Here is a 24,570-nt window from a genome sequence, read left to right on the forward strand (position 1 = left end):
GTCAGCCGGTCCCAAGGCGAACGCATGCGAAACCCCAGAGGGTTTGGACTTGCCTCTACGAGAGCGCCCGCCAAAGCACGGTCGCTAGGCGGGTTGAGGCTGAATCCAAATGACGTGGGATGGGAATCGGTCGGTACCTCTTGGTCGACGAGCGGCGATAAAGTCACATCGGGGACTGACTGCACCGTCGTCTCAGGTACGAGGGTGACATCCAGCAAGCTCTCCGCGAGCGCGCTGGCGTCATCCGCTTGCTCGGGATTGGCGTGTCGCGGGGAGACGGCGCTCGTCTTCGTCTCAAGCGCGAAGTCGATACTCGGTGCGCCCCTCGTTGGGGTGTCGGGACTGTCGACTCGCTCGACAGTCGACGAGGCGCTGCCTCCTGCTTGGCCTTGGTCGCCCTGCTTTCCCCTCCGTCGGTGGGGGAAAGGGCAGGATGAGCTCGAAGGTTGTTCTTCCACCACGCGGGGAAGACGTCGTCGATTCCGCCGCCGGCGGGCGGGCTGTCGGCCGCCATTGTCGTTGTCGCGCGGCGGTGGAAGGAGTATCATGTCGTAGCTGCCGTCGAGGGACATGAACTCAAGACTCCCGAAACGGAGCACCGTCCCGGGTTGGAGAGGTTGCTGGAGACTGCCCATCTGGAGCTTGACGGGAAGCTGTTCGTTAACACGCAGCAGGCCCCTACCTGGCGCGCCAACTATCGGCGTTTCGAGACCGGGGGGTCCCTGGGCCGACGAGTGAATGTCGCCGCGTGCCCCAGCCCAGATGGGTCGAGCGCGAGGGCGAGCGCGAAGGGGGGAGAGCGAGGCGGCCGGAGACCGGCGTGAGAGAGGTGGGAATCCCGCGGCCTTCGTGTTCGTCCCGCGCCCAGGTCCGGTGCGCTTGCAGTAGGGGGTTACAAGCGTCCACGCGGTAGAGGGAGCGAGCGGCCCCAAGCGAGCGCCTGTCTCGTCCTCGTCCCCGCGCGGCCAACCCTCTCTAAGAGGGCCCTGGTCCTTCCTTTTATAGGCGTAAGGAGGGGATCCAGGTGTACAATGGGAGGTGTAGCAGAGTGCTACGTGTCTAGCGGAGGAGAGCTAGCGCCCTAAGTACATGCCGTTGTGGCAGCCAGAGAGATTTTGGCACCCAGCTGGTGTGATGTCGTGGCCGTCGGAGGAGCGATGGAGCCTAGCGGAAGGACAACTGTCGGAGCAATTGAGTCCTTGCTGACGTCCTCCTGCTTCCGTAAGGGGGCCGAGAACCGCCGTCGTCACAGAGTATGGGGGGCGCCATCATTGCCTATCTGGCGGAGCGAGCCAGATGGGACGCCGGTCTTGTTTCCTGCGGCCTGAGTCAGCTCGGGGTAGGGCGATGATGGCGCCTCCTGTCGACGTGGCTGGTCTGCGCCCTAGGTTGGGCGATGTGGAAGCTCCTCCGAAGCCGAGGTCGAGTCTGTCTTCCGTGGCCGAGGTCGAGTCCGAGCCCCTGGGTCGGGCGAGGCGGAGGCCGTCGGCTGAGGCCAGGGCGGAGTCCGAGCCCTGGGGTCGGGCGAAGCGGAGTTCGTCGTCTTCTGGGGCTGAGCCCGAGTCCGAGCCCTGGGTCGGGCGGAGCGGAGTTCGCCGTCTTCCGGGACTTAGCCCGAGTCCGAGCCCTGGGTCGGGCGGAGCGGAGTTCGCCGTCTTCCGGGACTTAGCCCGAGTCCGAGCCCTGGGTCAGGCGAAGCGGAGCTTCCTATGGTGCCTTCGGCCGGGCCTGACTGCCTGTCAGTCTCACTCTGTCAAGTGGCACCGCAGTCGGAGTGGCGCAGGCGGTGCTGTCCTTCTGTCAGGCCGGTCAGTGGAGCGGCGAAGTGACGGCGGTCACTACGGCTCTGCCGGCTGGGGGGCGCGCGTCAGGATAAAGGTGTCAGGCCACCTTTGCATTAAATGCTCCTGCGATTTGGTCGGTTGGTGCGGCGATTTGGTCAGGGTTGCTTGTTAGCGAAGGCAGGGCCTCGGGCGAGCCGGAAATATATTCGCCGTTGGAGGGGGGCCTCGGGCGAGACGGAAATCCTCCGGGGTCGGCTGCCCTTGTCCGAGGCTAGGCTCGGGCGAGGCGTGATCGAGTCGCTCGAATGGACTGATCCCTGACTTAGTCGCACCCATCAGGCCTTTGCAGCTTCATGCTGATGGGGGTTACCAGCTGAGAATTAGGAGCCTTGAGGGTACCCCTAATTATGGTCCCCGACAAATATGGTCATTCACTTTAATGCCAACATGACCACCTGTTGTGACTGAATTAATCCAGGCACACCGCTTTTCGGAAAAACCTTTCATACGTAATGTTTGTTGTACAAAAGGCCATTTGATCTTATCATAAGCTTTCTCAAAGTCAAGCTTCAAAATCACCCCACAATCCTTTTTTCTACGCAGCTCGTGAATAGTCTCATGTAGAACCACTACCCCTTCCATGATATTCCTGCCTGGTACAAAAGCTGTCTGGGAAGGGCCTATTACCTTACTTGCTACCCCCGATACTCGATTTGTAAGTACTTTGGTAAAGATCTTAAAACTAACATTTAGTAAACAAATAGGTCTATAATGTTGAATAGACATAACATCTTTACTTTTAGGCACGAGAATAATGTGGCCAAAATTAAGTCTAAAAAGAGGTAACTCCCCCTTATGGAAAGCATCAAACAAAGCCAACAAATCATTTTTTATAACATTCCAGAACACCTGATAAAATTCCACCAGAAAGCCATCTGGCCCCGGGGCCTTATTGTGTTCCATCTGGAAAATTGCTTCTCTAATGTCGTTTTCAGTAAACACTGTCGTTAGAAATGAATTCTCATCCAGAGAAACTTGCGGGATATCATCCATTACAGACGAGTCAAAAGACGCCCCAGATGCTTCAGGTGGACCAAAAAGACCTTTATAGTAGGAAGTGATATGCTCTTTCAAAAGTGCATCACCTTGTATAACCTGGTCCCCATTTTTAAGATGATAAATTCTCGACTTTCTATGTTTACCACTTGCCACTAAGTGAAAATATTTTGTATTAGCATCACCTTGTAACAAACCCTTAGTCTTGGCTCTTTGATACCATTTTACCTCCTCTTCTCTTAGTAATTCAGCAAGTCTACTTTGCAAGTATTGTTTTAAGTCAAGCTCTTGTGCTGACAAAACAGATACTTCTGCTTTTTTATCCAACACATCCAAACTGTTCAAAATTCCTTTCTTTTCTTTTTTGTATGCCCCACTTACATTTTTTGTCCACCCTCTTAAGTGCTGCCTAAGCTTCCTAATTTTAGCTTGCCAATTCTCCATAGGTGACTGACCCCTAGACTCGTATGACCAAACTTCTCTAACCATATCGTAGAACCCGTCCCTCAGAAGCCAACCAAGCTCGAACTTAAAAGAATGTTGGGAGGAACTAGAGTTTTGTTCCCCAGAATTCAGTAATAGAGGAGTATGGTCGGAAATGTCACAGCTTAGGGCCCTCACAGAAGACAAAGGATATTTTTGATCCCACTCTGTGGTTACCAGGATTCTATCCAACTTTTCATACGTAGGTCTTTCGAGGTTATTTGCCCAAGTGAATTGGCGACCAGTCATCTCTAGTTCCTTAAGACATAGACCATCAATAACGGCATTAAAAAGAAATGGCCACCGATGATCAAAATTGTCTTTATTTTTTTTGCTAGAGAATCTTAAGATATTAAAATCACCACCAATCACAAGAGGCAGCGTCTCATGGTTGCCCATGCGAACCAGTTCAGATAAGAACATCTCTTTTTTTTCTAATTGAGCCGGGCCATAGACCAATGTTAAAGCCCACTTGAAGCAATCATTTTTATTGCACAAAGTGAATTTAACAAAAAAATCTCCTTCTTCTATAGCCCCAATATCATAAATGTCCAAATCAACACCCAATAACAAACCACCAGAGCGTCCCTCAGGTTGTTTATAGTGCCACAAAAATTTTTTACCTCCACGTAAATTACGAAGGGAAGGTTCGGTGAACGATTTACATACTGTCTCCGAAATCGCAATAAAAGAGAGGTTCAGTTCTTTAAACAAATCTGAAATGAACCTAATTTTTTTGGGGTCTCTAAACCCATTGTTGTTCCAAAAAACACCCTTCATTTTGAAACAGAGTGAGATTTTTTCCTACCTTTTCTTTTCTTTTTATGAGATACTGCAGTACGAGCCCGAATAAACTGCTCACTGGTTGTATCCATAACTTCTTCTAGGATGTCACTACACAGACTGCTTAACATAAGTTTTTCTAATTCCTTATCCTCATAAAACTCCTTTTCCTCTTTAGCAATAGCCCTATCTATCACATTTGTGTCACTCGATACTAAAGCACAAGAATTTACAGAGTTAGAAAGAAAATCCACAAACTTCTGTAAGTCACTAGAGCAATCAGAAAATTTGAAACCGATATCTCTAAGGTTGGAAAGGATTTTCTCACTAGGCAAGAAACAAGAGGGTGCAACATGTTGCGTATCTTCAGTAAAAGATTTATCCAGGTTCCTAGCAGCCTTCAGCTTGGTAGTTTGCTCAATAGAATCCCCAGTGCTTAAATTTGCTCTCCTTTTGCTTCTTTTCGATACCGCATTGCCAAGAAGACTCTCCGGGACAGCAGCCAACATCGAAGCTTTAGGTGTCAAGACCCCAGTCGTCTCCCTGCTCACTGTACCCAAAGAGTTACTTGTCGAGCCCCTAGAAATGGGCGACCTCGGCACCACACCACAACTGATCTGGTCTCCATGTGATCGAGTGACAGTGTCTGCAGGAACAAATTGTTCTTGCAAGACAGCCTTGAGCACCCGCCTGCCATTCTGACCGTCGCCACCAATTTTACTAGTCGAGCTACTCGCCAAATCATTTTTCTTTCTAGTGCCCCCTTCCTTATCCTATGGGACAGGCCCATTTCCATCAGCACCATAAGGTTCATCATCTCCAAAACCCTCATCATCCATGTCCATCAGAACCGGGTTATCAGAGTCCACATTTTCCTCTACCCGAAATTGCAGCTCATATAAATGGTCACCGATGACAATATCCACAAACTGAGGAATGAGGTTCGGATCAAGAACAAGTACTTGAAGACGACAAACATCAAACTTGTTCGTAAACTTCATATCGACAACCTTTGTCACCCCCAAGATTGATCCAACAACCCATATCAACAAATACTGTTTCATTTCAGAAGGTAAACCCGTAAACTGGAGCCATATTTTTTTAAGTACAACCTTAGGCATCTTAGCGGCGACTGGTTCTTCAATCTTCATGGCCGCATTGTATTTTGTTTGGACCACCCCCACTCCAACATATGGTCCAAGTCCTCTCGCGATGGAAACACTGTCCTGAAACAGTTCGGACCAGATTTCTCCACAACCCAATTCCAATTGCCTGAGACCAATCTCTCTAATTCAGCCATAACTTGCGACTCCGACAAGACACCGCTAGTGATCTTCACTGAGGCCAACAAAGACACGGTCTTGTTTCTCTGTTGCGGCACAAAGGGGATGTAGTAGAAACCTAAACCATCCACGGCGTAACCGCAGGTTAAGGCACTAGGTTTGTCCCCCATGAACTTCGGACACCTTTCCGTGTTGTGGGCATCAGCACGACAGATGTCACAAAATAGCTTAGCAGTACAACATGTGTTTCTATCTCCACCGTAAAAGAGTTATGTTAACTAGATTCTGATCTTATCAAACTGTTGTGTTCTCGAATCAATAGACAAAAACGAGTAGGTCAATAATAGCACGATGCAAACGATCGAGATGAAATTACCTCTGTTGGATAATTCTCTTTTGCTTCCCGTAAACAGTACTCTTACATGTCATCGTGTATTTAAATATAGAAGATGCCGGGCCCACTGTTGGAGCAAAGGCGAAGACGCTACCCTTCGCGCGAAGCCTTCGTCGCGACGCCACTGTAACGGGCCCTTCGTTCCATCCATCGCAGGACGAAGGCCAGACCCCGACGAAATCCGCCGGTCCCGCGTCCCTCATCTCGCCCGGAGGCCCACGTGGAATTCGGCCCACTGTAACGGGCCCCGCGTGGATAGACAAGTTACGGGCCTCATTTGTAATAGCTTTCTGTAATGACGGTCTGTAACCCTTCTTTATGGGAATATTCTGGGATAATCCGGGTACCCGAGGACATAACCGTCCTTGTCTTGGGACGTTCGACGCTCGGGTACCTATAAATACCCTCGTACAGTGCCCTTGAGAGGCCAGATTAACAGAGCTATTACCTTTCATCGTTAAACCTTGCGTTCACTCTCATCACTCTCCCGTTGGATCTACTTGCCCAGGAGAGCAAGCTCCAACACCCACCTTCATTTGCACATGTGTAAAGTCTAAAATATAAACTAATTAATGATAACAGCATGCATATAAGGGAAGTTCTTATGTCTTTTCCATATCTCAACAAGTTCTCAATTTTATATATACTTTGATGGAGCAATGCTAGCTTCTTCATATGTCTTCGCTTGGAGATGGAGAGGCCCGACACCTTCATATGTTTTCATCAACTGCTCTCAGCTCAGCTGATGACGACGTCTTAGATGAGTTCATCTTCTTGTCATCGTCGCTAATGATAACTCTCTCTTGCAGCATCTTCTCCAACCGGGCGTTCCAAGCCATCTCCTCCTCGACCTCCTTCCTCAGGTCTTCCACCCTATGCTCCAGCTGCCGGACGTACCCCAGCAGCATCTCTTCCCTCTCCTCCCTTGGAGCGGTCACGCTCACATCACCATTGCCGCCGCCGTCATCCAAGCGGCCGGCGGTGCGTTGCAACACGTGCGTCACCATGTCCCTTTGCATCTCCAGGCTCTGCAGGACGGTCATCAGCTGCTGAGTCACCACTTGCTGCTGCTGCTTAAGCCCTACCGCCTCCGCCGCCTTCCCGTGAACGTGATCGTCGCCATCTCCATGCTGCGGCTGCGCCGGCGGCCGTCCTCTATCTCCATCTCCGTCTCCAGCGGAGTTGCTGTCGTGTAGCTCCACCTGGTCATCCCCTTCATCAAAATCGAATGGAAGGCACCTCTTCTCCGCCTCCACCGGCCGCTCCTCGGTCGTCGGATCAAACTCTAGGTTGTCCTCATTGAAGTTCCAGCCGCTGATCCGTCGGTTCTTGGCGACGACGACGTTGTCGGCGTGACGGGGGCACGGCGACACGCAGCGTGCGCCGCCGCCGACACACCCGCAGAGATCATTACCCGCTTCGTCGTCCTTGCGACACCGCTCCTCGATGCTTGGGACGGCGGCGAGGACGTTGCGGACGAGAAAGTCCCTGGAGCGACGGGAGCAAGCCTTGAAGAAGGGGTGGCGGAGGAGCTTCTCCGCCGACGGCCGCTTTGCCGGCTCCTGGCAGAGGCAGGCGGACACCATGTCCTTGAACGCCCTGGAGAACTTGTTGTTCTTGTCCCTGCGGTTGCCCGTGCCGACGCTCTCCTCGAAGCGGACGCGGCTGGTGATTCTCATCAGCATCGACTTGGACGGCGGCAGGTGCGAGAGCGGCGGGCGGCCGTGCGCGAGCTCCAGCGCCGTGATGCCGAACGACCAGATGTCGGCCTTGATGCCGTAGCCGACGTGGGAGTGGATCACCTCGGGCGCCATCCAGTACGGCGTCCCCGCCACGTCGTTGAAGCAGCACGACGCCGACGAGCCGGTCCCCACTGCCGCCGCCGTCGAGGCCGACGCAGACGCGTGTTGCCGGATGGTCTCGTAGATGGACGCCGAGACGCCGAAGTCGGCCAGCTTGACGGCGCCGTCCGAGTCCACCAGGATGTTTCCGGCCTTGATGTCGCGGTGGATGCGCCCCTGTCCGTGGAGGTAGCACAGCGCGCGGAGCGTCTCCCCGAGCACGACGGCCACGCACGGCTCCGGCAGGCCGCCGGGGAACCCGTGGCGCAGGATGGAGTGCAGCGAGCCGGCGCCCATGAAGGGCATCACCACCCACAGGTGGCTCCCCACGGTGAAGGAGCAGTGCGCTCGGAGCACGTTGCCGTGGGACAGCAGCGCCATGGCCTTGGCCTCCCGCTGCACGCCGTCCAGATCGGCGCGCGACCGCTCCAGGTCGATCGCCTTGATGGCCACCACCGCCGACGAGCCCAGAGGCAGGCACACGGCCTTGTACACCACCGCGCTCACGCCGCTCCCGATCTTGCACAGCAGGCGGTAGGACTCTGCGTTCAGCGGGTACCTCGCTTCGTCGCCGCCACCGCTAGCAGCATTGTTGGCCGCCGCCATAGCTGACGGCGCGGCCGTGGCGGCTGGAGCAAAGAGGCCAGCTGCACGTAGCATTTATCGATCAGTATATTGTGTAGTGGCACGTCACAAAGTGAGAGACACTAATATATATACACACATCATGACATACCCGTCCGTCACACACAATATATTTTTTTATAGCAAATGTGTTCAAAAATACAAATGACGATACTATATTTTTTTATAAATATAGTTAAACTTGTGATTGATTGCCTCATAAAAAACAAACATATACAAATGAAATATATTTTTTATAACATATAAACCTATTCAGAATTGCAAATAATGATACTATTTTTTTTAAAAAAAAACCTAAAAGTAAAATGCATCAACGAGTTGAAGTTAGCAATGTTGTGCCACTTGAGTTCTCAAATTCTCAAAACCGGTAAAACGGGTGTTCGAACATGACCACCCATCCAAAACGAGTAAAATGTATCAACGGACCTGAAACTTGGCATTATAGTCCCCGGACTCTTAAAATTAGGAAAACAGGTGCTAGAACTTGCCAGCCCATTGAAAACCGTCTAAAATCGTATTTGCTCAAATCGAACATCGACGTGGCGTCCAAAACCGGTTTTATAAAAACTTAATATCTACTAACTCCTCAAGAAAAGAGACATGCATGTACTCTTTTTTAGACAAGGGGTATATATGTATGGTCAAAAAATGGAGATGCGTGCATATTATATGGTTGGAGTGAAAATTACATTGCACTGGTGATGTAATTAACGGGTCTTGGAGTCGAATAATTAATTAAGGTGCATGTGAAGACATGGGGAAAGATAAAAAGAGAAAGAAAAGAAGATGGGTGGCCACAGCTTTGGGTGGTATTGTGTTGTTGTCACGGCCGAAGGAGCTGGGTTGCTCGTGAAGCTATTCAGTACAAGACTGCTTTTGGGTAGATGTTCCTGTCTCAGGTCTGATCGTGTGAAGACACCATGAACAAGCAAAGTTTGAAGATCACATTAATTAAGCCCCAGCAAAAGATCAACTAGAGTGTATTACATTTTTTGTTGTGAAGAAAAATCAAAACGCTATTTAACATCAACTAGAGTGTTTTATGAAATTTGTAGATTTTTTCTATCTTTTAAAAATTTGTCTAGAGCTAAATTAAAATTTTGAAAGCTTCTAAAGGTATTTTCACGTGGTTTAAGTATTTATTTGGATTCTTTATGTCTTAATATATATGTGTTTTTTTTTTCAAAAATTCTAGAAGCTTAAGGATATTTCCTCTTGTTTAAAAACGTCATCAAATATTTACATGATTTTTAATTGACCCTTGAAACAAAAATAGAGATGTAATTCAAATGATTTTGATAATTTAAATCTATAATTTTGCATCCTATATTTTACGCACTCTATTGAAACTCTACCGAAGACAGTCAACACACACCACCATTTGTCCATTGAGGCCCACGATCATTTATCCATCAAGGGCTCAAGGCCCGTTCATCCGATGACGTCACCGATTTCCTCCCATTCAATTCGTAAATTTCGTCCATGCATGGGCATGGAATGGATGGATGTGAATGCCACGAACGATTCCGCCCCGCCGGCCAGGTGAGAGATGAGCCTCACGGCGGCCTTCCGTGCCACCAAAATCCCGCGCGCTCTTCCTCCAAAGTGCGGTGAGCCTGCCGCCTCCTCCTCGGCCTCGGCGTCCGGGGATCCGCCGCCGGGGGCCGCGAAGAGTACTAAGGCGCCGCCGCCGTGGTGCGTGTACCTTATAGCCTCATCCCGGATCCGCCGCACGTACGTCGGCGTCACCACCGATTTCCCTCGCCGGTGATTCCTCGCCCTGCTCTACCTGCCTCCCCCGTTCCTTTCCCCACTTGCTTGTCTCGGATAGTCGTCATATGGTTGCAGCAAGCTAAGTTCGTGTGGTGTTAGCATTTGGAGAAGACTACGGTTGGAGTTGCAGAACCACAAGAAATTGACCCCATCCGGTTGTGCTTGTTGCAGGACAGTGTGGCTCTATCTCGTTAGGGCTGAAATTTGATTGCTTTGCTTCAATTTAGTACTTCTTGTTTTGTATTCATACTCTGAGTCGCCTTGCTCTGGTTTGCAGGATACACATGCTTGAAAATGCAAATTTAATTCACAGTTTTTCAATAGGTATATGTTAATAACAGCTAGCAGCTTAAGCAAGCATACTGTTAAAATGAATAAAGACCTGTAGTACTAGTCATGCACATAGATGTTGTATTTGTGTATTAGTGAAAGGAGCCTTTTTTATATATTTATATAGGCTGCGGCAACATAATGGTGAGTTAAAAGGTGGTGCAAAAGCTTCCTCTGCCGGCAGGCCTTGGAATCTCGCATGCCTTGTTGAAGGATTTGCCAACAGAAGTGAAGGTTAGTAGTAACTATCTGTTTTCTGGCTTACAGCTTCACACTTTGATGGTTCTTCAATTAATAGACTAGGTATGTGTCCGTGTGTTGTCACGAGGTGGGAGACCGTGGGGAGCGACGCCTAGGCTACAAATATATTTTTGTTTATTTCTAAACACCAAGATACGTGTGGTCCGGTGGTTAGTCCCAAATTTCTAGAACAGAGAGGTGTGGGTTCGAGTGCTCGTTTTTGCACTGTTTTTTGTGGGCGCTGGGCGTGGGGAGGGTGAAGCCGTGGTAGCACCAGATGCCTACATTAGATTCTTAATAGAGTAGTATAGATTAGAACAGTCTGCTTGTCACTCTTTAGGTTGTGCGTACAACTTTCTTAGCTATTTAGCCTGGGATTGCTAAATTTACTTGTAATTGGATGCTGGGACTATTCTTTATGTTCGTTCGGGTTTTCAGTTAATTGTGCTATGTTTACCTTACCAAGTTACCATACTAACCCCGCAGCAACTTGACTGCCTGTCATGTGTCCTGGCGTATAACCAACTAGTTCATCTATCTTTTTCGAGGTAGTTAATCCTCATGTACTAAGCATTCAATTTTTGCTTCCTTCATTTTCATACATAAAAGTATTAATACCATCCACAAAACTTGGAGTGTTTCAGTTCATGAAAGTTTCTTAATGTAATGTTCAGCTTATTGTACTTACTAGCATCTGCAATTTCTGCATCAGAAAGGAAATGGTCATTTGCTACTTGAGTTTGGACTAGTGCAAAAGATGTCTTATTTATCTTATCATCCTTTTGCAGCCTGTGAGTTTGAATCGAAATGGAAGATCGTCTCCCGAAAAATTGCACGGAAAAGAACTGAGCTTAGCATGAAGTCAGTGTTGCAACATCGAGAAGCAGCTTTGAGCAGAGTGGAAACATTCATGGATTGTAGCCACCTAAAAATCAAATGGCAGTCAAGTTGAGACCATTTAATCACTTGCACTATGCAGGTGGCAGGCATCTAACTTGGAGAAACATAACCACTTAAGAATCCTCCTGTCTTCTAGCAGCTCGTAGCAAAGATAACTTATAATCTTCTGCTGAACAATCAAGATGGCTGCTGCTATGCTTTCTTAACATGAAAAACCAAGAGTAGCCCCAGTGAAATTCTATGTTTGATTTTTTTTTCTATGAACAATTGTTTCCGAACAATAATATGGATCATGCGACACCCGTTTGTAAATGTAAATTATACTTATGTATTGTAATCACCTATATTTCTTCTCATTCATCTTGGCCTTTCAGTGGAGCTATTCTTTCCGCACTGCATTTGAGCCAAGTTCTGCTGAATGCCATGTGGAAATTTATGCCCGGCTTTGAAACTGTTGTTACTAGCACAAGTATGCAACAATATAAAATATTTGAATATATAAATGTTGGTCGTTCCCACTCTTTGAGGAGTCAAACATTTTTAACTTTGACCACATTTATATAAAAATATTAATAATTATAGTACATAATTAGTATTATTAGATAGATATTTTATTAGATAGATCTTTGAATCTATTTTTGTAGTAAAATTATTTGAAGATATAAATGTTACTAATATATTCTATAAATCTAGTCAATTTTTTTTGACCAGCACGAATATCATAGCGACAAACATTTGTGGACGAAGGAAGTAACAAATCCGACTGCATGCAGGACCGATAAAAAATGCAGCCCGCTCCTTGGCACGACAGAACTTGGTCAGAAGTTTAAGCTGTCCTCAACAACTTGCCTATCATATTACCTATCTTGTCTTACATTTTAAAGTTCACTCTATGAATAGTATAATTTACAGTGTAAAACATTCTTTTACATGACCATATGTATAATCTACTGAAGATAACACCAAAATAGACTCAATTGATCGTCACTTCATCACCACCTTGCCACGACCAAGATTCTCTCAGTTTAGCTTCGTGTCATTCTTGAGCGCTAGTGGTGGTGTTAGAAGTGGAAATCCTAACCCTAAACAGGATTGGGAGATGTCGAGTACTCAAGAACCAGGTGCCCGAATTAGGTCCAACAACCTCTTCAAAAAAAACGGTCGACCTGCTAGGCAAAGCGACCAAGCAGGTCTCTGCCGAGCAACCCTGTGAGGCAGAGCGACTGAGTAAGTCCCTGTCGAGCAACCCTGCGAGGGGGAGGTCACAACCCCGTGTCACCGAACCATGTCAGCTACAACAAGACGTGTCGACCTCAAGACACGTCGAGACCATATGCATGACATTTCGAAGGTGCGCCGATAAGTCACTGTCGGCACGACTGCACACGGTAAGAACGGGCGTGCCCCACTGACTTGTGGGGCCAGTCAACCCGACCGCGGGGACCTCAACACCGGACTCTCTACAATTACCCACATAAAGGAAAGGACGGAACAATACACCATATCGGGTGTACACCTACGCATGCAGGAGGGTGACACAAGATTCGTGATGCCACACATGATCCCAAAACACGCAGTGGGTCTACCCTACGAGCCCCGCCAGGGGCCGCTACATCAGCATCAGACTTGCTATAGGGACCTGTATACCGGGCGGAAGAAGCGGTATGCCATACTGGGAGTACGGTTGCACACGACTGTCCTCATACTCCCGACAACGACTCATACAGTTGTCGATTCTATTCGAACACGAGCTGGTGACACCCTCAACGTTTCGTATGTCAGAATCTTGGTCGCTAGTGTGCCCATCTTCGGCTGCCCCTTACTCAATTTTCGCTGGAGCAACCGTGAACCCTTCGCGGACCGGCCTTCGAACTCCAGACTTGAAGGCTGTCTTGCCATGAGTTTTTCGCTCTTCGGTTCCTGCCATAGGAATTTGAACGGGTTTGGGTCCTTACTGGAGAGCGATCCCTTGACGTTTGTAAACGGGTTTGGGTCCTTGCTGGAAAGTGATCCCTTGGCGTTCGTCTAGTTCCTTAGGTCGGGGCGTTCCCAAAGAGTGGCTCGGTCGGTTCTGGCTCCCTTCGAATTTCTTGAGAACCTGCATGAGTCGGGCAGACAACAAAGAGAAAAAAGAGGTATTTGCGTGACCGCGTTTGCTTAGAAAGTTATAAACGTCACACATACTAGAAGGACAAAAAATTGTTAGCGAGAGAGGCTGGTTAGGTACTACTCCCCTCCTCCCTCGCGCTCCTGAGCCCTTAAGGCATCCAGCCTAGGGTCAGGAGCAGGTTGGTTCGGGAGTGTTGGGGTCTTGCTATCGTTAGAATCGTCGCCGCTGCTCGATGTTCTATGTGTTGGTGAGCATCCTTCCCTTCTCATCCTTCAACTTGTAGGTGCCTAGCCGAAGTACCTCTCTGACTATGAACGACCCCTTCCATGGTGGAGACAGTTTGTGTCAGTCTTGGTTAGTTTGGACTCGTTGGAGAACCAAGTCTCCTACCTGCAAGGTCCATTTTCGAACGCGGCGACTGTGGTACCTTTGCAGTGCTTGCTGGTACCTCGCGTACCACATGAGTGCTACATCACGGGCTTCGTTGAGTTGGTCCAGCATGTCCTCAAAGCTTGACTCGTTCTGTTTGCTTGTGTACAACCTCACTCTCAGGGCGTCGTACTTGAGGTCGGTGGGAAGCACCGCTTGGGCCCCATATATAGACCATAAAGTACGTCATGTATCTAGTTGAGCGGTTCGGGATTGTTCTCAAGCTCTAGAGGACCGTAGTTAGCGTCTTCGACCATTGTTGGCCGAGCTGCTTGAGGCGTGTGAAGATCTGAGATTTGAAGCCTTGTATGATCATTCTGTTAGCCCGTTCAACCTGCCCCTTCGCACGGGGGTGAGCCACGGTGGTCCAATCTACACATATGTGGTATTCATCGCAGAACTCCTGTGGTAGGCGAGTTACCAGCAAGGTACCTAGATTAGATAATCCACATCAATAATCTCTGATGTTTGTTTGTCTTTTAATTTATTTAAGCTGGATTATATGATCTAGAGGGTAAAACGGGGCCGAAGACGATGATGAATATGTAGGGAGAAAGGGGGTTATCCTGCGGAAGGCCCTTGCAGTAGTTAATCCAACTACCTGGAACACCATTAAGTAGCACGTAGAGACAAAAATACTGTAGAGTCAAGGAACTGAGAATCCAAGAGCACAAGTGGTAGAAACCACATCACTGAAGAATTTGCAAGAGGCCACTTGTGGGAGAAGCTACATCACCAAAAATTTCTAGATTGACAGTGTGTTTTGAAAACTCTTGGAGATGCACCAAGTTACTGCCCTACTGACTACTGTAGTGACAACTTGTATCCAGGCTAAAGCTTAGAAGCAGTAAAAGGCTACTCCCATCGTAGGTTATCCGACGGTCAGTTTCAGATGTTCTTGGCTTCGGCACCTGCTGCTATGTCCAACGGGCTGTTACTGTGACTCTGTCAGCTGGCTTTCGATTCTGATAAATGAAATAGGGAGATCTGGTGCAGAATCACTTCGATCGATTCGACTCAAGCAGTATCAGTTTACAGATTCCGTTCCGTTTTGCAAATCCAGGGCTAACATCTACGTTACAAATCAGTAAGCCAAAGTAAAGTGAAAAAGAAAAGGTTTTAGCTGTACTAGTCAGTTCTCAGTTAACTGTGCCTTGATCTGTTTGCCAGCTGGGGCAAGATTTCTTCGGTGCCTGCACCCTTTCTCTTGCGGTTGTTTATGCTATCGCTGCTGCTGATTGTGGGGTTCCTGCGTTCGCCACTGTGACTGTCACTTTGCTGGTGCTGTTCCTGGTTGCATCTGCTTTTCAGTATGTGGGGCTTGAGCTTGTTCATGTCTGATAGCCGCACAGGTTTTAGGAAGAACTCGTCAGCTCCTTCCTCCAGGCACCTGGTTCAGAATTTCAAAACCAGGATTGTTAGTTTTCTCTCTCTCCCGTTGATCATATATAGAGCATCATATATATGCTGTTAAAAGACAAGTCTTGCAACTTGTGTTTTTTTATATATTTTTATTTTTGGATATGTCATATCTTATGATTCCTTCTTTTTTTTTTGTTCGAAAGAACAGCAATAATATCGTTTGATTCTTTCTTTGACTTTAGCGCCCTGCCACTGGTGTATCGCGCAACGCAACAATTTGTCAGTGGTGCTAGTGACCTGTCTGCATCAACAGACCTGTTCCATGGATACGTACGGCGATATGAAAAGATCCGCAAGATCGAACTGCGTATCATTTCATATCTTCTTTTATTTGTTTTTGATTTATTTTACACCGACCAGGCCGAGATATAATACAAGGGTTGCTGTCATCTACTATTATACAACACATGTGACAGCAGATCATTAAGGATTCGGAGAGATTTCCATATCCAATCTTTTGGTACAAAACTTATTCATTTATTTATGTCCGCATGCATGGAAGAGAGAGAGAAAAAAGGAACTTTATAGTGGCTGTCTAATGGTTTTGTGAACATGATGTGATTTTCTGAGCAAGAACAGGCCGGCTGCTAAAAAAATCCTTATAAATGATAAAGTTGTTTTCTTGCCTGAACTCTACTCAAGTCCTCACCTCACTAGTGTAATTTTTCCCCAATTTTTAACTTAAGATTTGTTTCCCTTAAAAACTGTTGTTTAGATCCACAAGACAAATAGTAGAGTGCTAGCTGACTGCTCACCTATTGATCCTTGAAGGAATGTTCTCAGAGGACATGATCACCACCGGGATATCTCTGAGAGACGACGACTCCTGGTAGAGCAAACCAAACCAAACATGCATCTTTAGGCCTTGTTATCTTCAGTGATCATGCCAGAAAGCAAGCACTATACAGAATGTTCAGTGATCATGCCGGAGTAGTTCAGTAGTCACCTTGATCTTCTTGAGCAGGTCATATCCTGTCATGCCAGGCATGCAGTAGTCTGTGATGATCAGGTTCACAGCCACATCCTGATTGGCAGCCACATCCTGATTACACCAGAAACCTCTTCTTGAGGACTAGCTAGTGACGCTAGGAGAAGACAATACAAGCAGTGCACAACACGGTTGACCAACCAACTCGTAGGAGCTAGGAAGAGGAAGCCATCTTCTTCTTACCAGCTGGTGCGTGTGGACAGGAGGAACCGTGCTGTCCTGGTCATGGAGGCCCAGGAACTGCAGCGCCTTGCTCCCGGAGTCGACAGTGGTCACTGCATACATTCAGAAACAAAAGCCAAAGGGGCCGGCCACCTTTCGTGAGACTCAGAGCAGAGGCAAAGGAGACGGGAATAATCATCCGGTGGCTGAGTTTGCCTTGGAAGGAAGAGGTCTTGAGGAGCCTCTCGATGAGCTTCCTGTCCGGGAGGCTGTCGTCCACCGCCAGGACATGGAACGGAGTCTCTGTGGCCACCGCCGCCATGACCGATCGAAACAAGGCAGCAGCAGAGCTGCAGGGAAGAATTGGGGTTGTAGAGGAAGAAAGGCTGGAGGAGGTGTGTGTGCTTTGGCTTGGCATCAGAGGCTGGTGCTTCGCTTTCTGATGAATGGTGGTGGAGGATGTGTGTGTGTGTGCTTGAGTCGACAGACACACACACATATATATATATAAGCAGTAAGCACATGAAACGATTCGAGGAGATATGATGTGTGGAATCGTGGAAAGCAAAGCGAAGGGGAAAAAGGTGCGGTGACTAAAAGAAAGTCCCAGCGCATGGAAAGCAAGATCCTGGAGCAGATTTGCTCCAAATCTTGCCACGAATTGACCCCATATCAGTTGCGCTAGTATTCTAGAGCAGGGGCCCGAAAGGATCCACCACCATTTTCTTTTGTTCCCTCTGCCTTTTTCATACTGCTGCTAGTGCTACTACCATATCACATCATATCATATCATATGATATGGCTCGGTTAGTTTTTTAGTTCTTGGGGGTGGTTTTCTGTCCTCTAGCAAGTAGGGGAGGAGTAGATTGCCGTGTGATCGTGCTGACCCGGCCTGCTCAAAGTCTCAGAGATACGGATCGTTGTGGCGATCTGGTAAAGTATGCCGATTTGCTGCTACTAAAGAACCTGGATTTATTATTTGCTGCCCTCTGGCCACTTGCTTGCAATCGATCGATCAATCGATTTATTATTTACAGCAACAAGATTCTAGGCTACGTGGATCATGCATGCCTCCGATTCTGGTGTTGTCCGGCTGACCGCATGTAAGGTTCGCCGAATGAATATTCATGCTGGCATCACAACACTGATATGGATGATTCATCACAGTTTCTACCTTGGGCATCCTTTATTCACCGCTCGGGTTTTCAATGTCTAATGTTTCCAGGCTATAAGCATGTGAATCATTACAGCTGACCTTGGCCAGACTTCTAAATGGCAACATATTCTATGGTTTATATATGGTACAATACAAACTGGCAACGAGCACGGGATATGACACACATAAATTGTACACTACATAGGCCCCAAGACTTCCTGCCTGTCCTAAGCTCAATGGAAGATCCTTCCAGAAATTTTGAACATGTCACTGTGAACTAAACGGAAGCTCATTCTGTGCTCGGGACGCTTGCGGTCTCAGCTACATCGCTGCTGGCTTTCACGGCGCCAGCGAAACTGCAGATCTTGTTCAGGGCGCTCAGGTAAGCTCTGACACTGGACACCACAATGTCCATGGATGCCCCGCTCCCGCTGAAGCCATACGACAAACACGAAGACACAGTGAGAAAGAAGAACAGAATAGCAGAAATTGAAACAGATTTCAAACAACTGCTATATAACCTGAAGGAGCGGTTGAAGGACTGGCCAGTCAGGGCATGTTTGGCGTTGTTGCTCACATCTCCAGTGACAACAACCCGAGTTGTCGCGATTGCGTCAATGCCTTCTGTGACTGATGTCATACTGTATTCTCGGAGAACCGTTGGAATCTGCAGATTGTTAAGTTCAATCAGGATTTCTCTTCATTCTGATAGTTCGGTAGTCAACGAAACAAAATAAACGGATCTGATGAGTTAGATACAACCCCTGCGTGCACTAGTTAGTCTATTAGTGCTTCTCTACTCCAGACTGGTAGGAGACAACCCATGTCATACTCACTCAATATGGTGTTAGATGATTAAATAATTGACATCTTTTTTTTTTGCACACCCCTGTTATTTTCTGGTTAGAATAACACAAATATACCCAATTTTCAAAGACAGAGAAGAAGTGTTGTCAATAGAGTATCTATTTCATGTCACACTGTATGATACTGCAGCTTTTGAAATGGGCCTTGGTGCCATCCCAAGCAACATAACTGACACTTGATTTCTTTCTCAAGATGCTAAAACATACTCAGACACGATGCTCTAATAAATCATGGTAAGAATCACAAGTCACGACCCTTATAGATGTCATTTTATTTTTAACATCAAGCCAGTGTATCGTCTCTTGAAATTCATCTGCTTGTGATAAATTTCATGCAGACCCTAGAAAAAGCTGTGGGTTATCATGATGATAATACAGTCAGAGGTTCACCCTGATACAAGTATTTCTAGTCCTTATCAAGAAAAACAAGTACTTCTAATATTAAAAGAAAATACAACATTCATATTCGTTCAGGTTTGAAGTAGTGTACCAGTGCAAGAAAAATACCAAAAAACATCATTCATATTCCATTGTTAGAACTTAGAAGTAGTGTACCAGTGCAAGAAAGATTAAAAGTGTGGTGCCAACAAACCTGGATTATTTTGTCAACAGCCTTGTAAGCTGCATCGACTGGACCTGTTCCGACTGAACATGCTATTTTCTCCTCTCCATCTGGTGCTACCAATTTCACTGTTGCCGTAGATAAAGCAAGTGTACCACATGTTGCCTGCAAAAGGATGAATCATATTTTAAGCTTAGCATATCACGTTCCTGCTAACCAAAGTTTAGTAAACTGCAGCTCAACAATACCTGTACATCAGCAAGGGACCAAATAACCTTAGGCTGGAATATCTCATCTGACAATAACGCTTCTAAGTCTTCATCAGTTACGCGCTATAAATTGTGAACAAATTGGGTTAGTTTCCATGTGTAGAGAATGTACATGTTAATGTGTTATAATATAAGTTTGACGAATAAAACAGAACATGGAAGCAAGCAGCTCTCCAAGGAAAATGTAATCGTTAAAAAAATGTACAGGAAAAAGGTGACATGGCCTAAAAAGCAATGTGGAAGCTATTAATCAATGCATGCAATTTTTGAAAGATTACAATAATATGGTGGAGATAACATTGGGTAATAAAAAGGTGACATGGCCCAAAAAGGAAGGTCACATAAGAAATAGTGTAAGCATGCTTTAGAAAAGAGTCACCTTTTTCTTCTCTGCAACCTCTTTGTAGCGTTTAAAGAAGTCCTCAAATTCCTTGTCACCGATTTCATATCCAAGCTACAGTTTGAACAATGAAGATCACATTGGAAAACAATAAGAACAGGAATCGAAAGAAAACTTGAACAGAAGACCCCCAAAACATCTAAGCTTTACCTCTACTAGCTTAGATCTCACAGCATGCCTTCCGCTAAAAAGCAAGAACAGAAAACATTAGTATGGATGAGATTCTCAAATTTGATCTAATTTACTGATGTATGCCCCTGCCTAATTGTGTTGAACACATAATATTCAGTTGAACTAATATAATGATTTTAGAAGCGTAATCATAATAAATTAGATCATATATTTGATCAGAAATTTCTTCCATGAAAAAAAATCAAGCTTCCAGTTCAAGAATATAGTATGTCATAGCATAATGATATCGGATTTATGTTGTGACTGAAGTCTAATGCTTTACATCATACCCTACTACCACCAATACTTTTGTAACACTAGCTGTACATGTGTCACCAACAGCTAATGCCTACATAGTATATGTAACACCTCGTCCACTACCGGACCGCCGGTACTTACTCCTGTCAGCCCTCTAGGGCCATAGACCATCTCCACAGACCAACACACGAGTCTTCTATGCGCACTTTGCCCTCACTCATACGCAATTTGAGAAGACTTTCCGGTTGGTCACCCATCCTAAGATTGCTTTGGGCCAAGCACGCTTAACCCAGAGGTTCCTTCGAGATAGGCTTTCGAAAAGAAGATGAATCTTATTTGTATGAGTATTCTATCAATAATATTAAGCCTTGGGCTAAGATATTGCACAATTCACCCGGGCCAGGATATGACAATCCACAGAAGATCGACGTCCTTGTCAGTCAACCCTAAGCCAGAACCTCCCCCTTTTGGCCACGTCTGTGTGTCTAGTGTCGTCATATGCCATGTCATGTGACCACTCTGGGCCCACATGCGTCATGCGCCGTATACCCGAATCCCTAGCTCACACACGTCCATGAAACCGTGAGGGTCGGTTCTGATATCAATTGTAGCACCCCGTCCGAGAAGACTTCTCAGTCGGTCACCCATTCTAAGATTTCTCTAGGCCAAGCACACTTAACCCAAAGATTTTTTCGAAATAGGCTTCCGAAAAAGAAGATGCACCTTATTTATATTAGTATTCTATCAATCCTATTAAGCCTTGGGCCAAAATATCACACAATCTACCCAGGCCAAGATATGACAGTATAGTAGCCATAATATACTAGCATTCAAAATTTTAAGCATTTGAGGCTCCTTTGTTGGAGCATGAACACTGAATCAGAAAACGTAGATGAGAGAAGTCTCCTAGAGAGACATCATAATAGAATATATGAGGAAGTGAAGTAAAGAGGGATAGGTGTGTTGCATGATACCTGAGTTTCCCAAGAACAATACCAAATTCATTTGCACGTGTTAGACCAATATCATCAGGCGATATAATTTCGTATGTTCCTTTATATTTAAGCATCCCATCCTACAAAAGATGAAAGTGAGCATGAAGAACTATTCCACTCTAAAAAAAACACAGTTTAAGGAGAATAGTATATCCCCTTTGGAATGCAAAATTTCACAGGAAACATGAAAAATAAAACCCGCATTCCAATTTCCAAAGGGAGTCTTCAATCAAATATCTATGAGACCAACAGTTATCAAAATTAAGTATCTTAGAGGCTCGGTGACGAAGGAGAGTGAAACCACAGCTGATCCATCACAATGGTGAAGATAATTGATTACAATATATAGATAAGTCTGAAAGGGCATGCATGGTGCAGTGGTGAGAGCTGTCTCACTAATTCACCGGGGCCTGGGTTCGAGGTAGTCTTTCTGCATTTGCAGGGGGGAGGCTTGCCTTGGTTTATCCCTTCGCTAGACCCCAATCATGTGGGAGGCTCTAGCATTGGGTCCACCCTTTTATATAGATAAGTTTTGGCAGTTGACAACAAACTACCAATGGAGTGAAAAGGGGACATTATATCTATTTATTTGTTTAAAACAACCAAGCCACCACTACTACAATTGCAATAAGTTGATGGTAGCAAGGAGACTGAAAATATGTTTACCTGATGAATTCCACTTTCATGAGCGAACGCATTGGCACCAACAATAGCTTTATGTGGCTGCACGTGAAGTCCACTATGCTCTTGCACCTAGAATAGTTAGTGAATTTGTGCCAGAATTTCAGTCATCTGAAATAGGTATAAGAGACCCAAAGGAAAAAAGGAAGACATGAAAGTATTATTGTACCATTTTGCTCGTCAAAGTGATATGTCGGGAATCGATTCCAGTATAGAGACCATCTAACAGTTCTCTGCGGCATTTAATTGCCATGACAACCTGAAACAGAGGTCAGGAAATATTTAGACATGTAAAAACACCCAACCAGACGAATTCAAATTCCTCTCCAAAACCCATCAGACTATTTTGTAAGGTATTGTCAGCAGATAATGTGACCAGGACATCAGCTCACCTCCTCCAAAGAAGCATTTCCAGCCCTTTCACCAATACCATTAATAGTAACCTCTAACTGCCGTGCTCCTGCACGAGCGCCCTAAAGTTAAGTCAAAGTAGTAGCCCCATTAAGATCAGACCAATGATAATAAATTACACAAAAAATATAAATAAATAAACAAGGAAAAGGTAGTACCGCTAGTGTGTTGGCAGTCGCAAGACCAAGGTCATTCTGACAATGAGTGGAAATGATAGCCTTTTCAATTCCAGGAGTGTTTGCCTTTATATCAGCAATCAACTTTCCAAATTCATAAGGAAGATTGTATCCGACAGTGTCCGGGATATTGAGAGTCGTAGCTCCAGCTTTTATGACTTCCCCTAGAATATGATACAAGAACTCTCTATTTGACCTGGAGGGAGAAGTGATTTTTTATCATGGCACCCCAAAAAACAGGATCGTTGTTTTTGTAAATAAATACTATGAAATTCTGTTGAAGGTGTCCCAGCATGAGGTAAGCCATCAGCATTCCTTTTGACCTTCAGATTCGTAAAATGCAGCTAAAAATTGAACGAAGATGGCAAGGATAACAACTGATTTGGCAACAGCACTATACCTGCCGGCGTCCTCGGGGCTGAACTCGACGTCAGTGCATCCGAGGCTGCGGGCGTAGGCCACCATCTCCCTGGCAATGGCGACCACCTGGTCGGGCGTCTTCCTGAGCTTATGCTGCATGTGAATGTCGCTGGTGGCGATGAAGGTGTGGATCCGGGGGCGGCGCGCGTGGCGCACGGCCTCCCACGCGGCGTCGATGTCCTTCCGGTTGCACCGCGAGAGGCCGCAGATGACCGGCACGTGGACGGCGTCCTCCTCCCCGGCGGGTCCTGGCGCCGGGTTGCCGACCTCGATGGCGATGGAGCGCACGGCGTCGAGGTCGTCGGGGGAGGAGGCCGGGAACCCGGCCTCGATGATGTCGACGCCGAGGCGGGCCAGCTGGCGCGCGACGACGAGCTTCTGGGCGCTCGTCATGGTGGCGCCCGGCGACTGCTCCCCGTCGCGCAGCGTGGTGTCGAAGATGCGCACGTAGTTGGGGTCGTCGATGCGGTTCGGGACGTAATCCGGCCGCCGCGACCGCGGGGTGGGCGGAGGCGGAGGATGCTGCGACGACGCGCGGAGGCGGAGGCGGAGGCAGCGGGCGGCGGAGAGGACATGGACATGGGCGGAGCGGGCGGGTCTTGGGGCCGGGGTCGTTTTGGTGGTGGTGGTGATGGTGGGTTTAGCGGGGGAGGAGAGCAGCGAGGACGCCATGGTCGACCGTCGTCGCGGGTTTAGTTGGCGCTGGCGGCGGCGGTGGACATAAAAACCCCTTAAATTAATGGGGGGATGTGGTGATTTGGATTTTGGAGAAGGAAAAGCTCCACTCCACCTCCAGTCTAGTCCAGTCCAAGCTGTACAAGAAGGCTACACGGCAAGATGCAGGGGTGAGTCAGAGACCGTGGAGCATGGTTATCTCGGACGGCAGAGGCAGGGATTGATGAGGATGACGCCGATGAGGTTTCGTGGGCGGCACGGAGCGCGCCGTGTCGCCTGAGCTGAGCAGAGCAGACAAGAGAGCAGGCGGCGAGCGTGCACCGGCGGCGTGCCCGTGCGCCAACAACTTTTTATTATGCGTGCGCGCACCCACTCAGGCACTAAGCACAGCAACCAACTACCTGCCCTGCCCTGTCTCGTTTTGTATCGGATAAGATCCACTTTATTACATGACACCGAAACGTCAGTGACATATTCAGGATCCATTGTCTTCTCGCTAAAAATGTCCATTAGCCTTATAATTCGTGGATCCATCTACGTACATCTATAAAATATGGGTCTATATACAAAATTCTAAACTCTAATGTTGAGGTAGGTGTATTGACAAATCTCTCTCCGTCAGTTATATGCCAATATCACGTTGATGTTAATCAGAACTTCATGGAGGATCGATGGTGCCATCAAAAAAAATCACCAACCAAGTGTCTGCGTACAAAAGTCAAATGGATGTGTGTCTTCCTTTCCTTGTTTCCAGATGTCACTCTGAGATCAATCCTAGATCACACACCACCCATGGTTATTTCTAACCATGGTCGCAACAAATCGACGCAACTGACGTTGAACACGATTTTTTCATGTGGTGGACTCTCGAAAGCCTCTGGAAAAGAGCATGTAGAGGTAGAGGTTG

At 47.1% G+C, this 24,570-nt stretch overlaps 4 protein-coding genes across 6 annotated transcripts; 1 reads left to right on the forward strand and 3 right to left on the reverse strand.

Annotated features, from left to right (window-relative positions):
• Positions 1-6,318: 6,318 nt before the first annotated feature.
• On the reverse strand, positions 6,319-8,315 carry LOC103640656 (serine/threonine-protein kinase BLUS1). Its single transcript, XM_008664139.2, has one exon. The coding sequence runs from the start codon at positions 8,282-8,284 to the stop codon at positions 6,494-6,496; it is 1,791 nt and encodes a 596-aa protein (XP_008662361.1). The 5' UTR covers positions 8,285-8,315; the 3' UTR covers positions 6,319-6,493.
• Positions 8,316-9,709: 1,394 nt separating this feature from the next.
• Positions 9,710-11,899, forward strand: LOC100284153 (holiday junction resolvase, S1x1p, URI domain nuclease). 3 transcript variants are annotated; one of them, NR_182038.1, is made up of 3 exons: positions 9,710-10,606; positions 11,099-11,160; positions 11,401-11,899. NR_182038.1 is itself a non-coding variant. In NM_001157050.2 (3 exons), exons 1-3 carry the CDS (start codon positions 9,819-9,821, stop codon positions 11,562-11,564), a joined length of 489 nt encoding a protein of 162 aa, NP_001150522.2. In that variant the 5' UTR covers positions 9,710-9,818; the 3' UTR covers positions 11,565-11,899. The 3 variants fall into 3 exon arrangements, 2 of the variants coding, with proteins under 2 accessions (NP_001150522.2, NP_001158952.2); NM_001157050.2 differs by lacking the exon at positions 11,099-11,160 and having other exon boundaries at positions 9,710-10,036; positions 10,500-10,606; NM_001165480.2 differs by lacking the exon at positions 11,099-11,160 and having other exon boundaries at positions 9,710-10,036.
• Positions 11,900-14,716: 2,817 nt separating this feature from the next.
• LOC541632 (uncharacterized) lies at positions 14,717-17,462 on the reverse strand. The gene is made up of 5 exons (NM_001111387.2): positions 16,840-17,462; positions 16,645-16,736; positions 16,420-16,515; positions 16,229-16,299; positions 14,717-15,441 (listed from the first exon to the last, which is right to left on the reverse strand). Exons 1-5 carry the CDS (start codon positions 17,039-17,041, stop codon positions 15,195-15,197), a joined length of 708 nt encoding a protein of 235 aa, NP_001104857.2. The 5' UTR covers positions 17,042-17,462; the 3' UTR covers positions 14,717-15,194.
• Positions 17,463-17,793: 331 nt separating this feature from the next.
• On the reverse strand, positions 17,794-23,959 carry LOC100280499 (2-isopropylmalate synthase B). Its single transcript, NM_001367129.1, has 12 exons — positions 22,969-23,959; positions 22,551-22,764; positions 22,374-22,454; positions 22,151-22,240; positions 21,967-22,053; positions 21,280-21,380; positions 20,027-20,060; positions 19,856-19,930; positions 19,456-19,539; positions 19,238-19,372; positions 18,301-18,446; positions 17,794-18,210 (listed from the first exon to the last, which is right to left on the reverse strand). Exons 1-12 carry the CDS (start codon positions 23,658-23,660, stop codon positions 18,069-18,071), a joined length of 1,881 nt encoding a protein of 626 aa, NP_001354058.1. The 5' UTR covers positions 23,661-23,959; the 3' UTR covers positions 17,794-18,068.
• Between the last annotated feature and the right edge of the window lie 611 nt (positions 23,960-24,570).

This window comes from Zea mays, chromosome 10 (assembly GCF_902167145.1).
Source record: "Zea mays cultivar B73 chromosome 10, Zm-B73-REFERENCE-NAM-5.0, whole genome shotgun sequence".
NCBI classification, from domain to species: Eukaryota; Viridiplantae; Streptophyta; class Magnoliopsida; order Poales; family Poaceae; genus Zea; species Zea mays.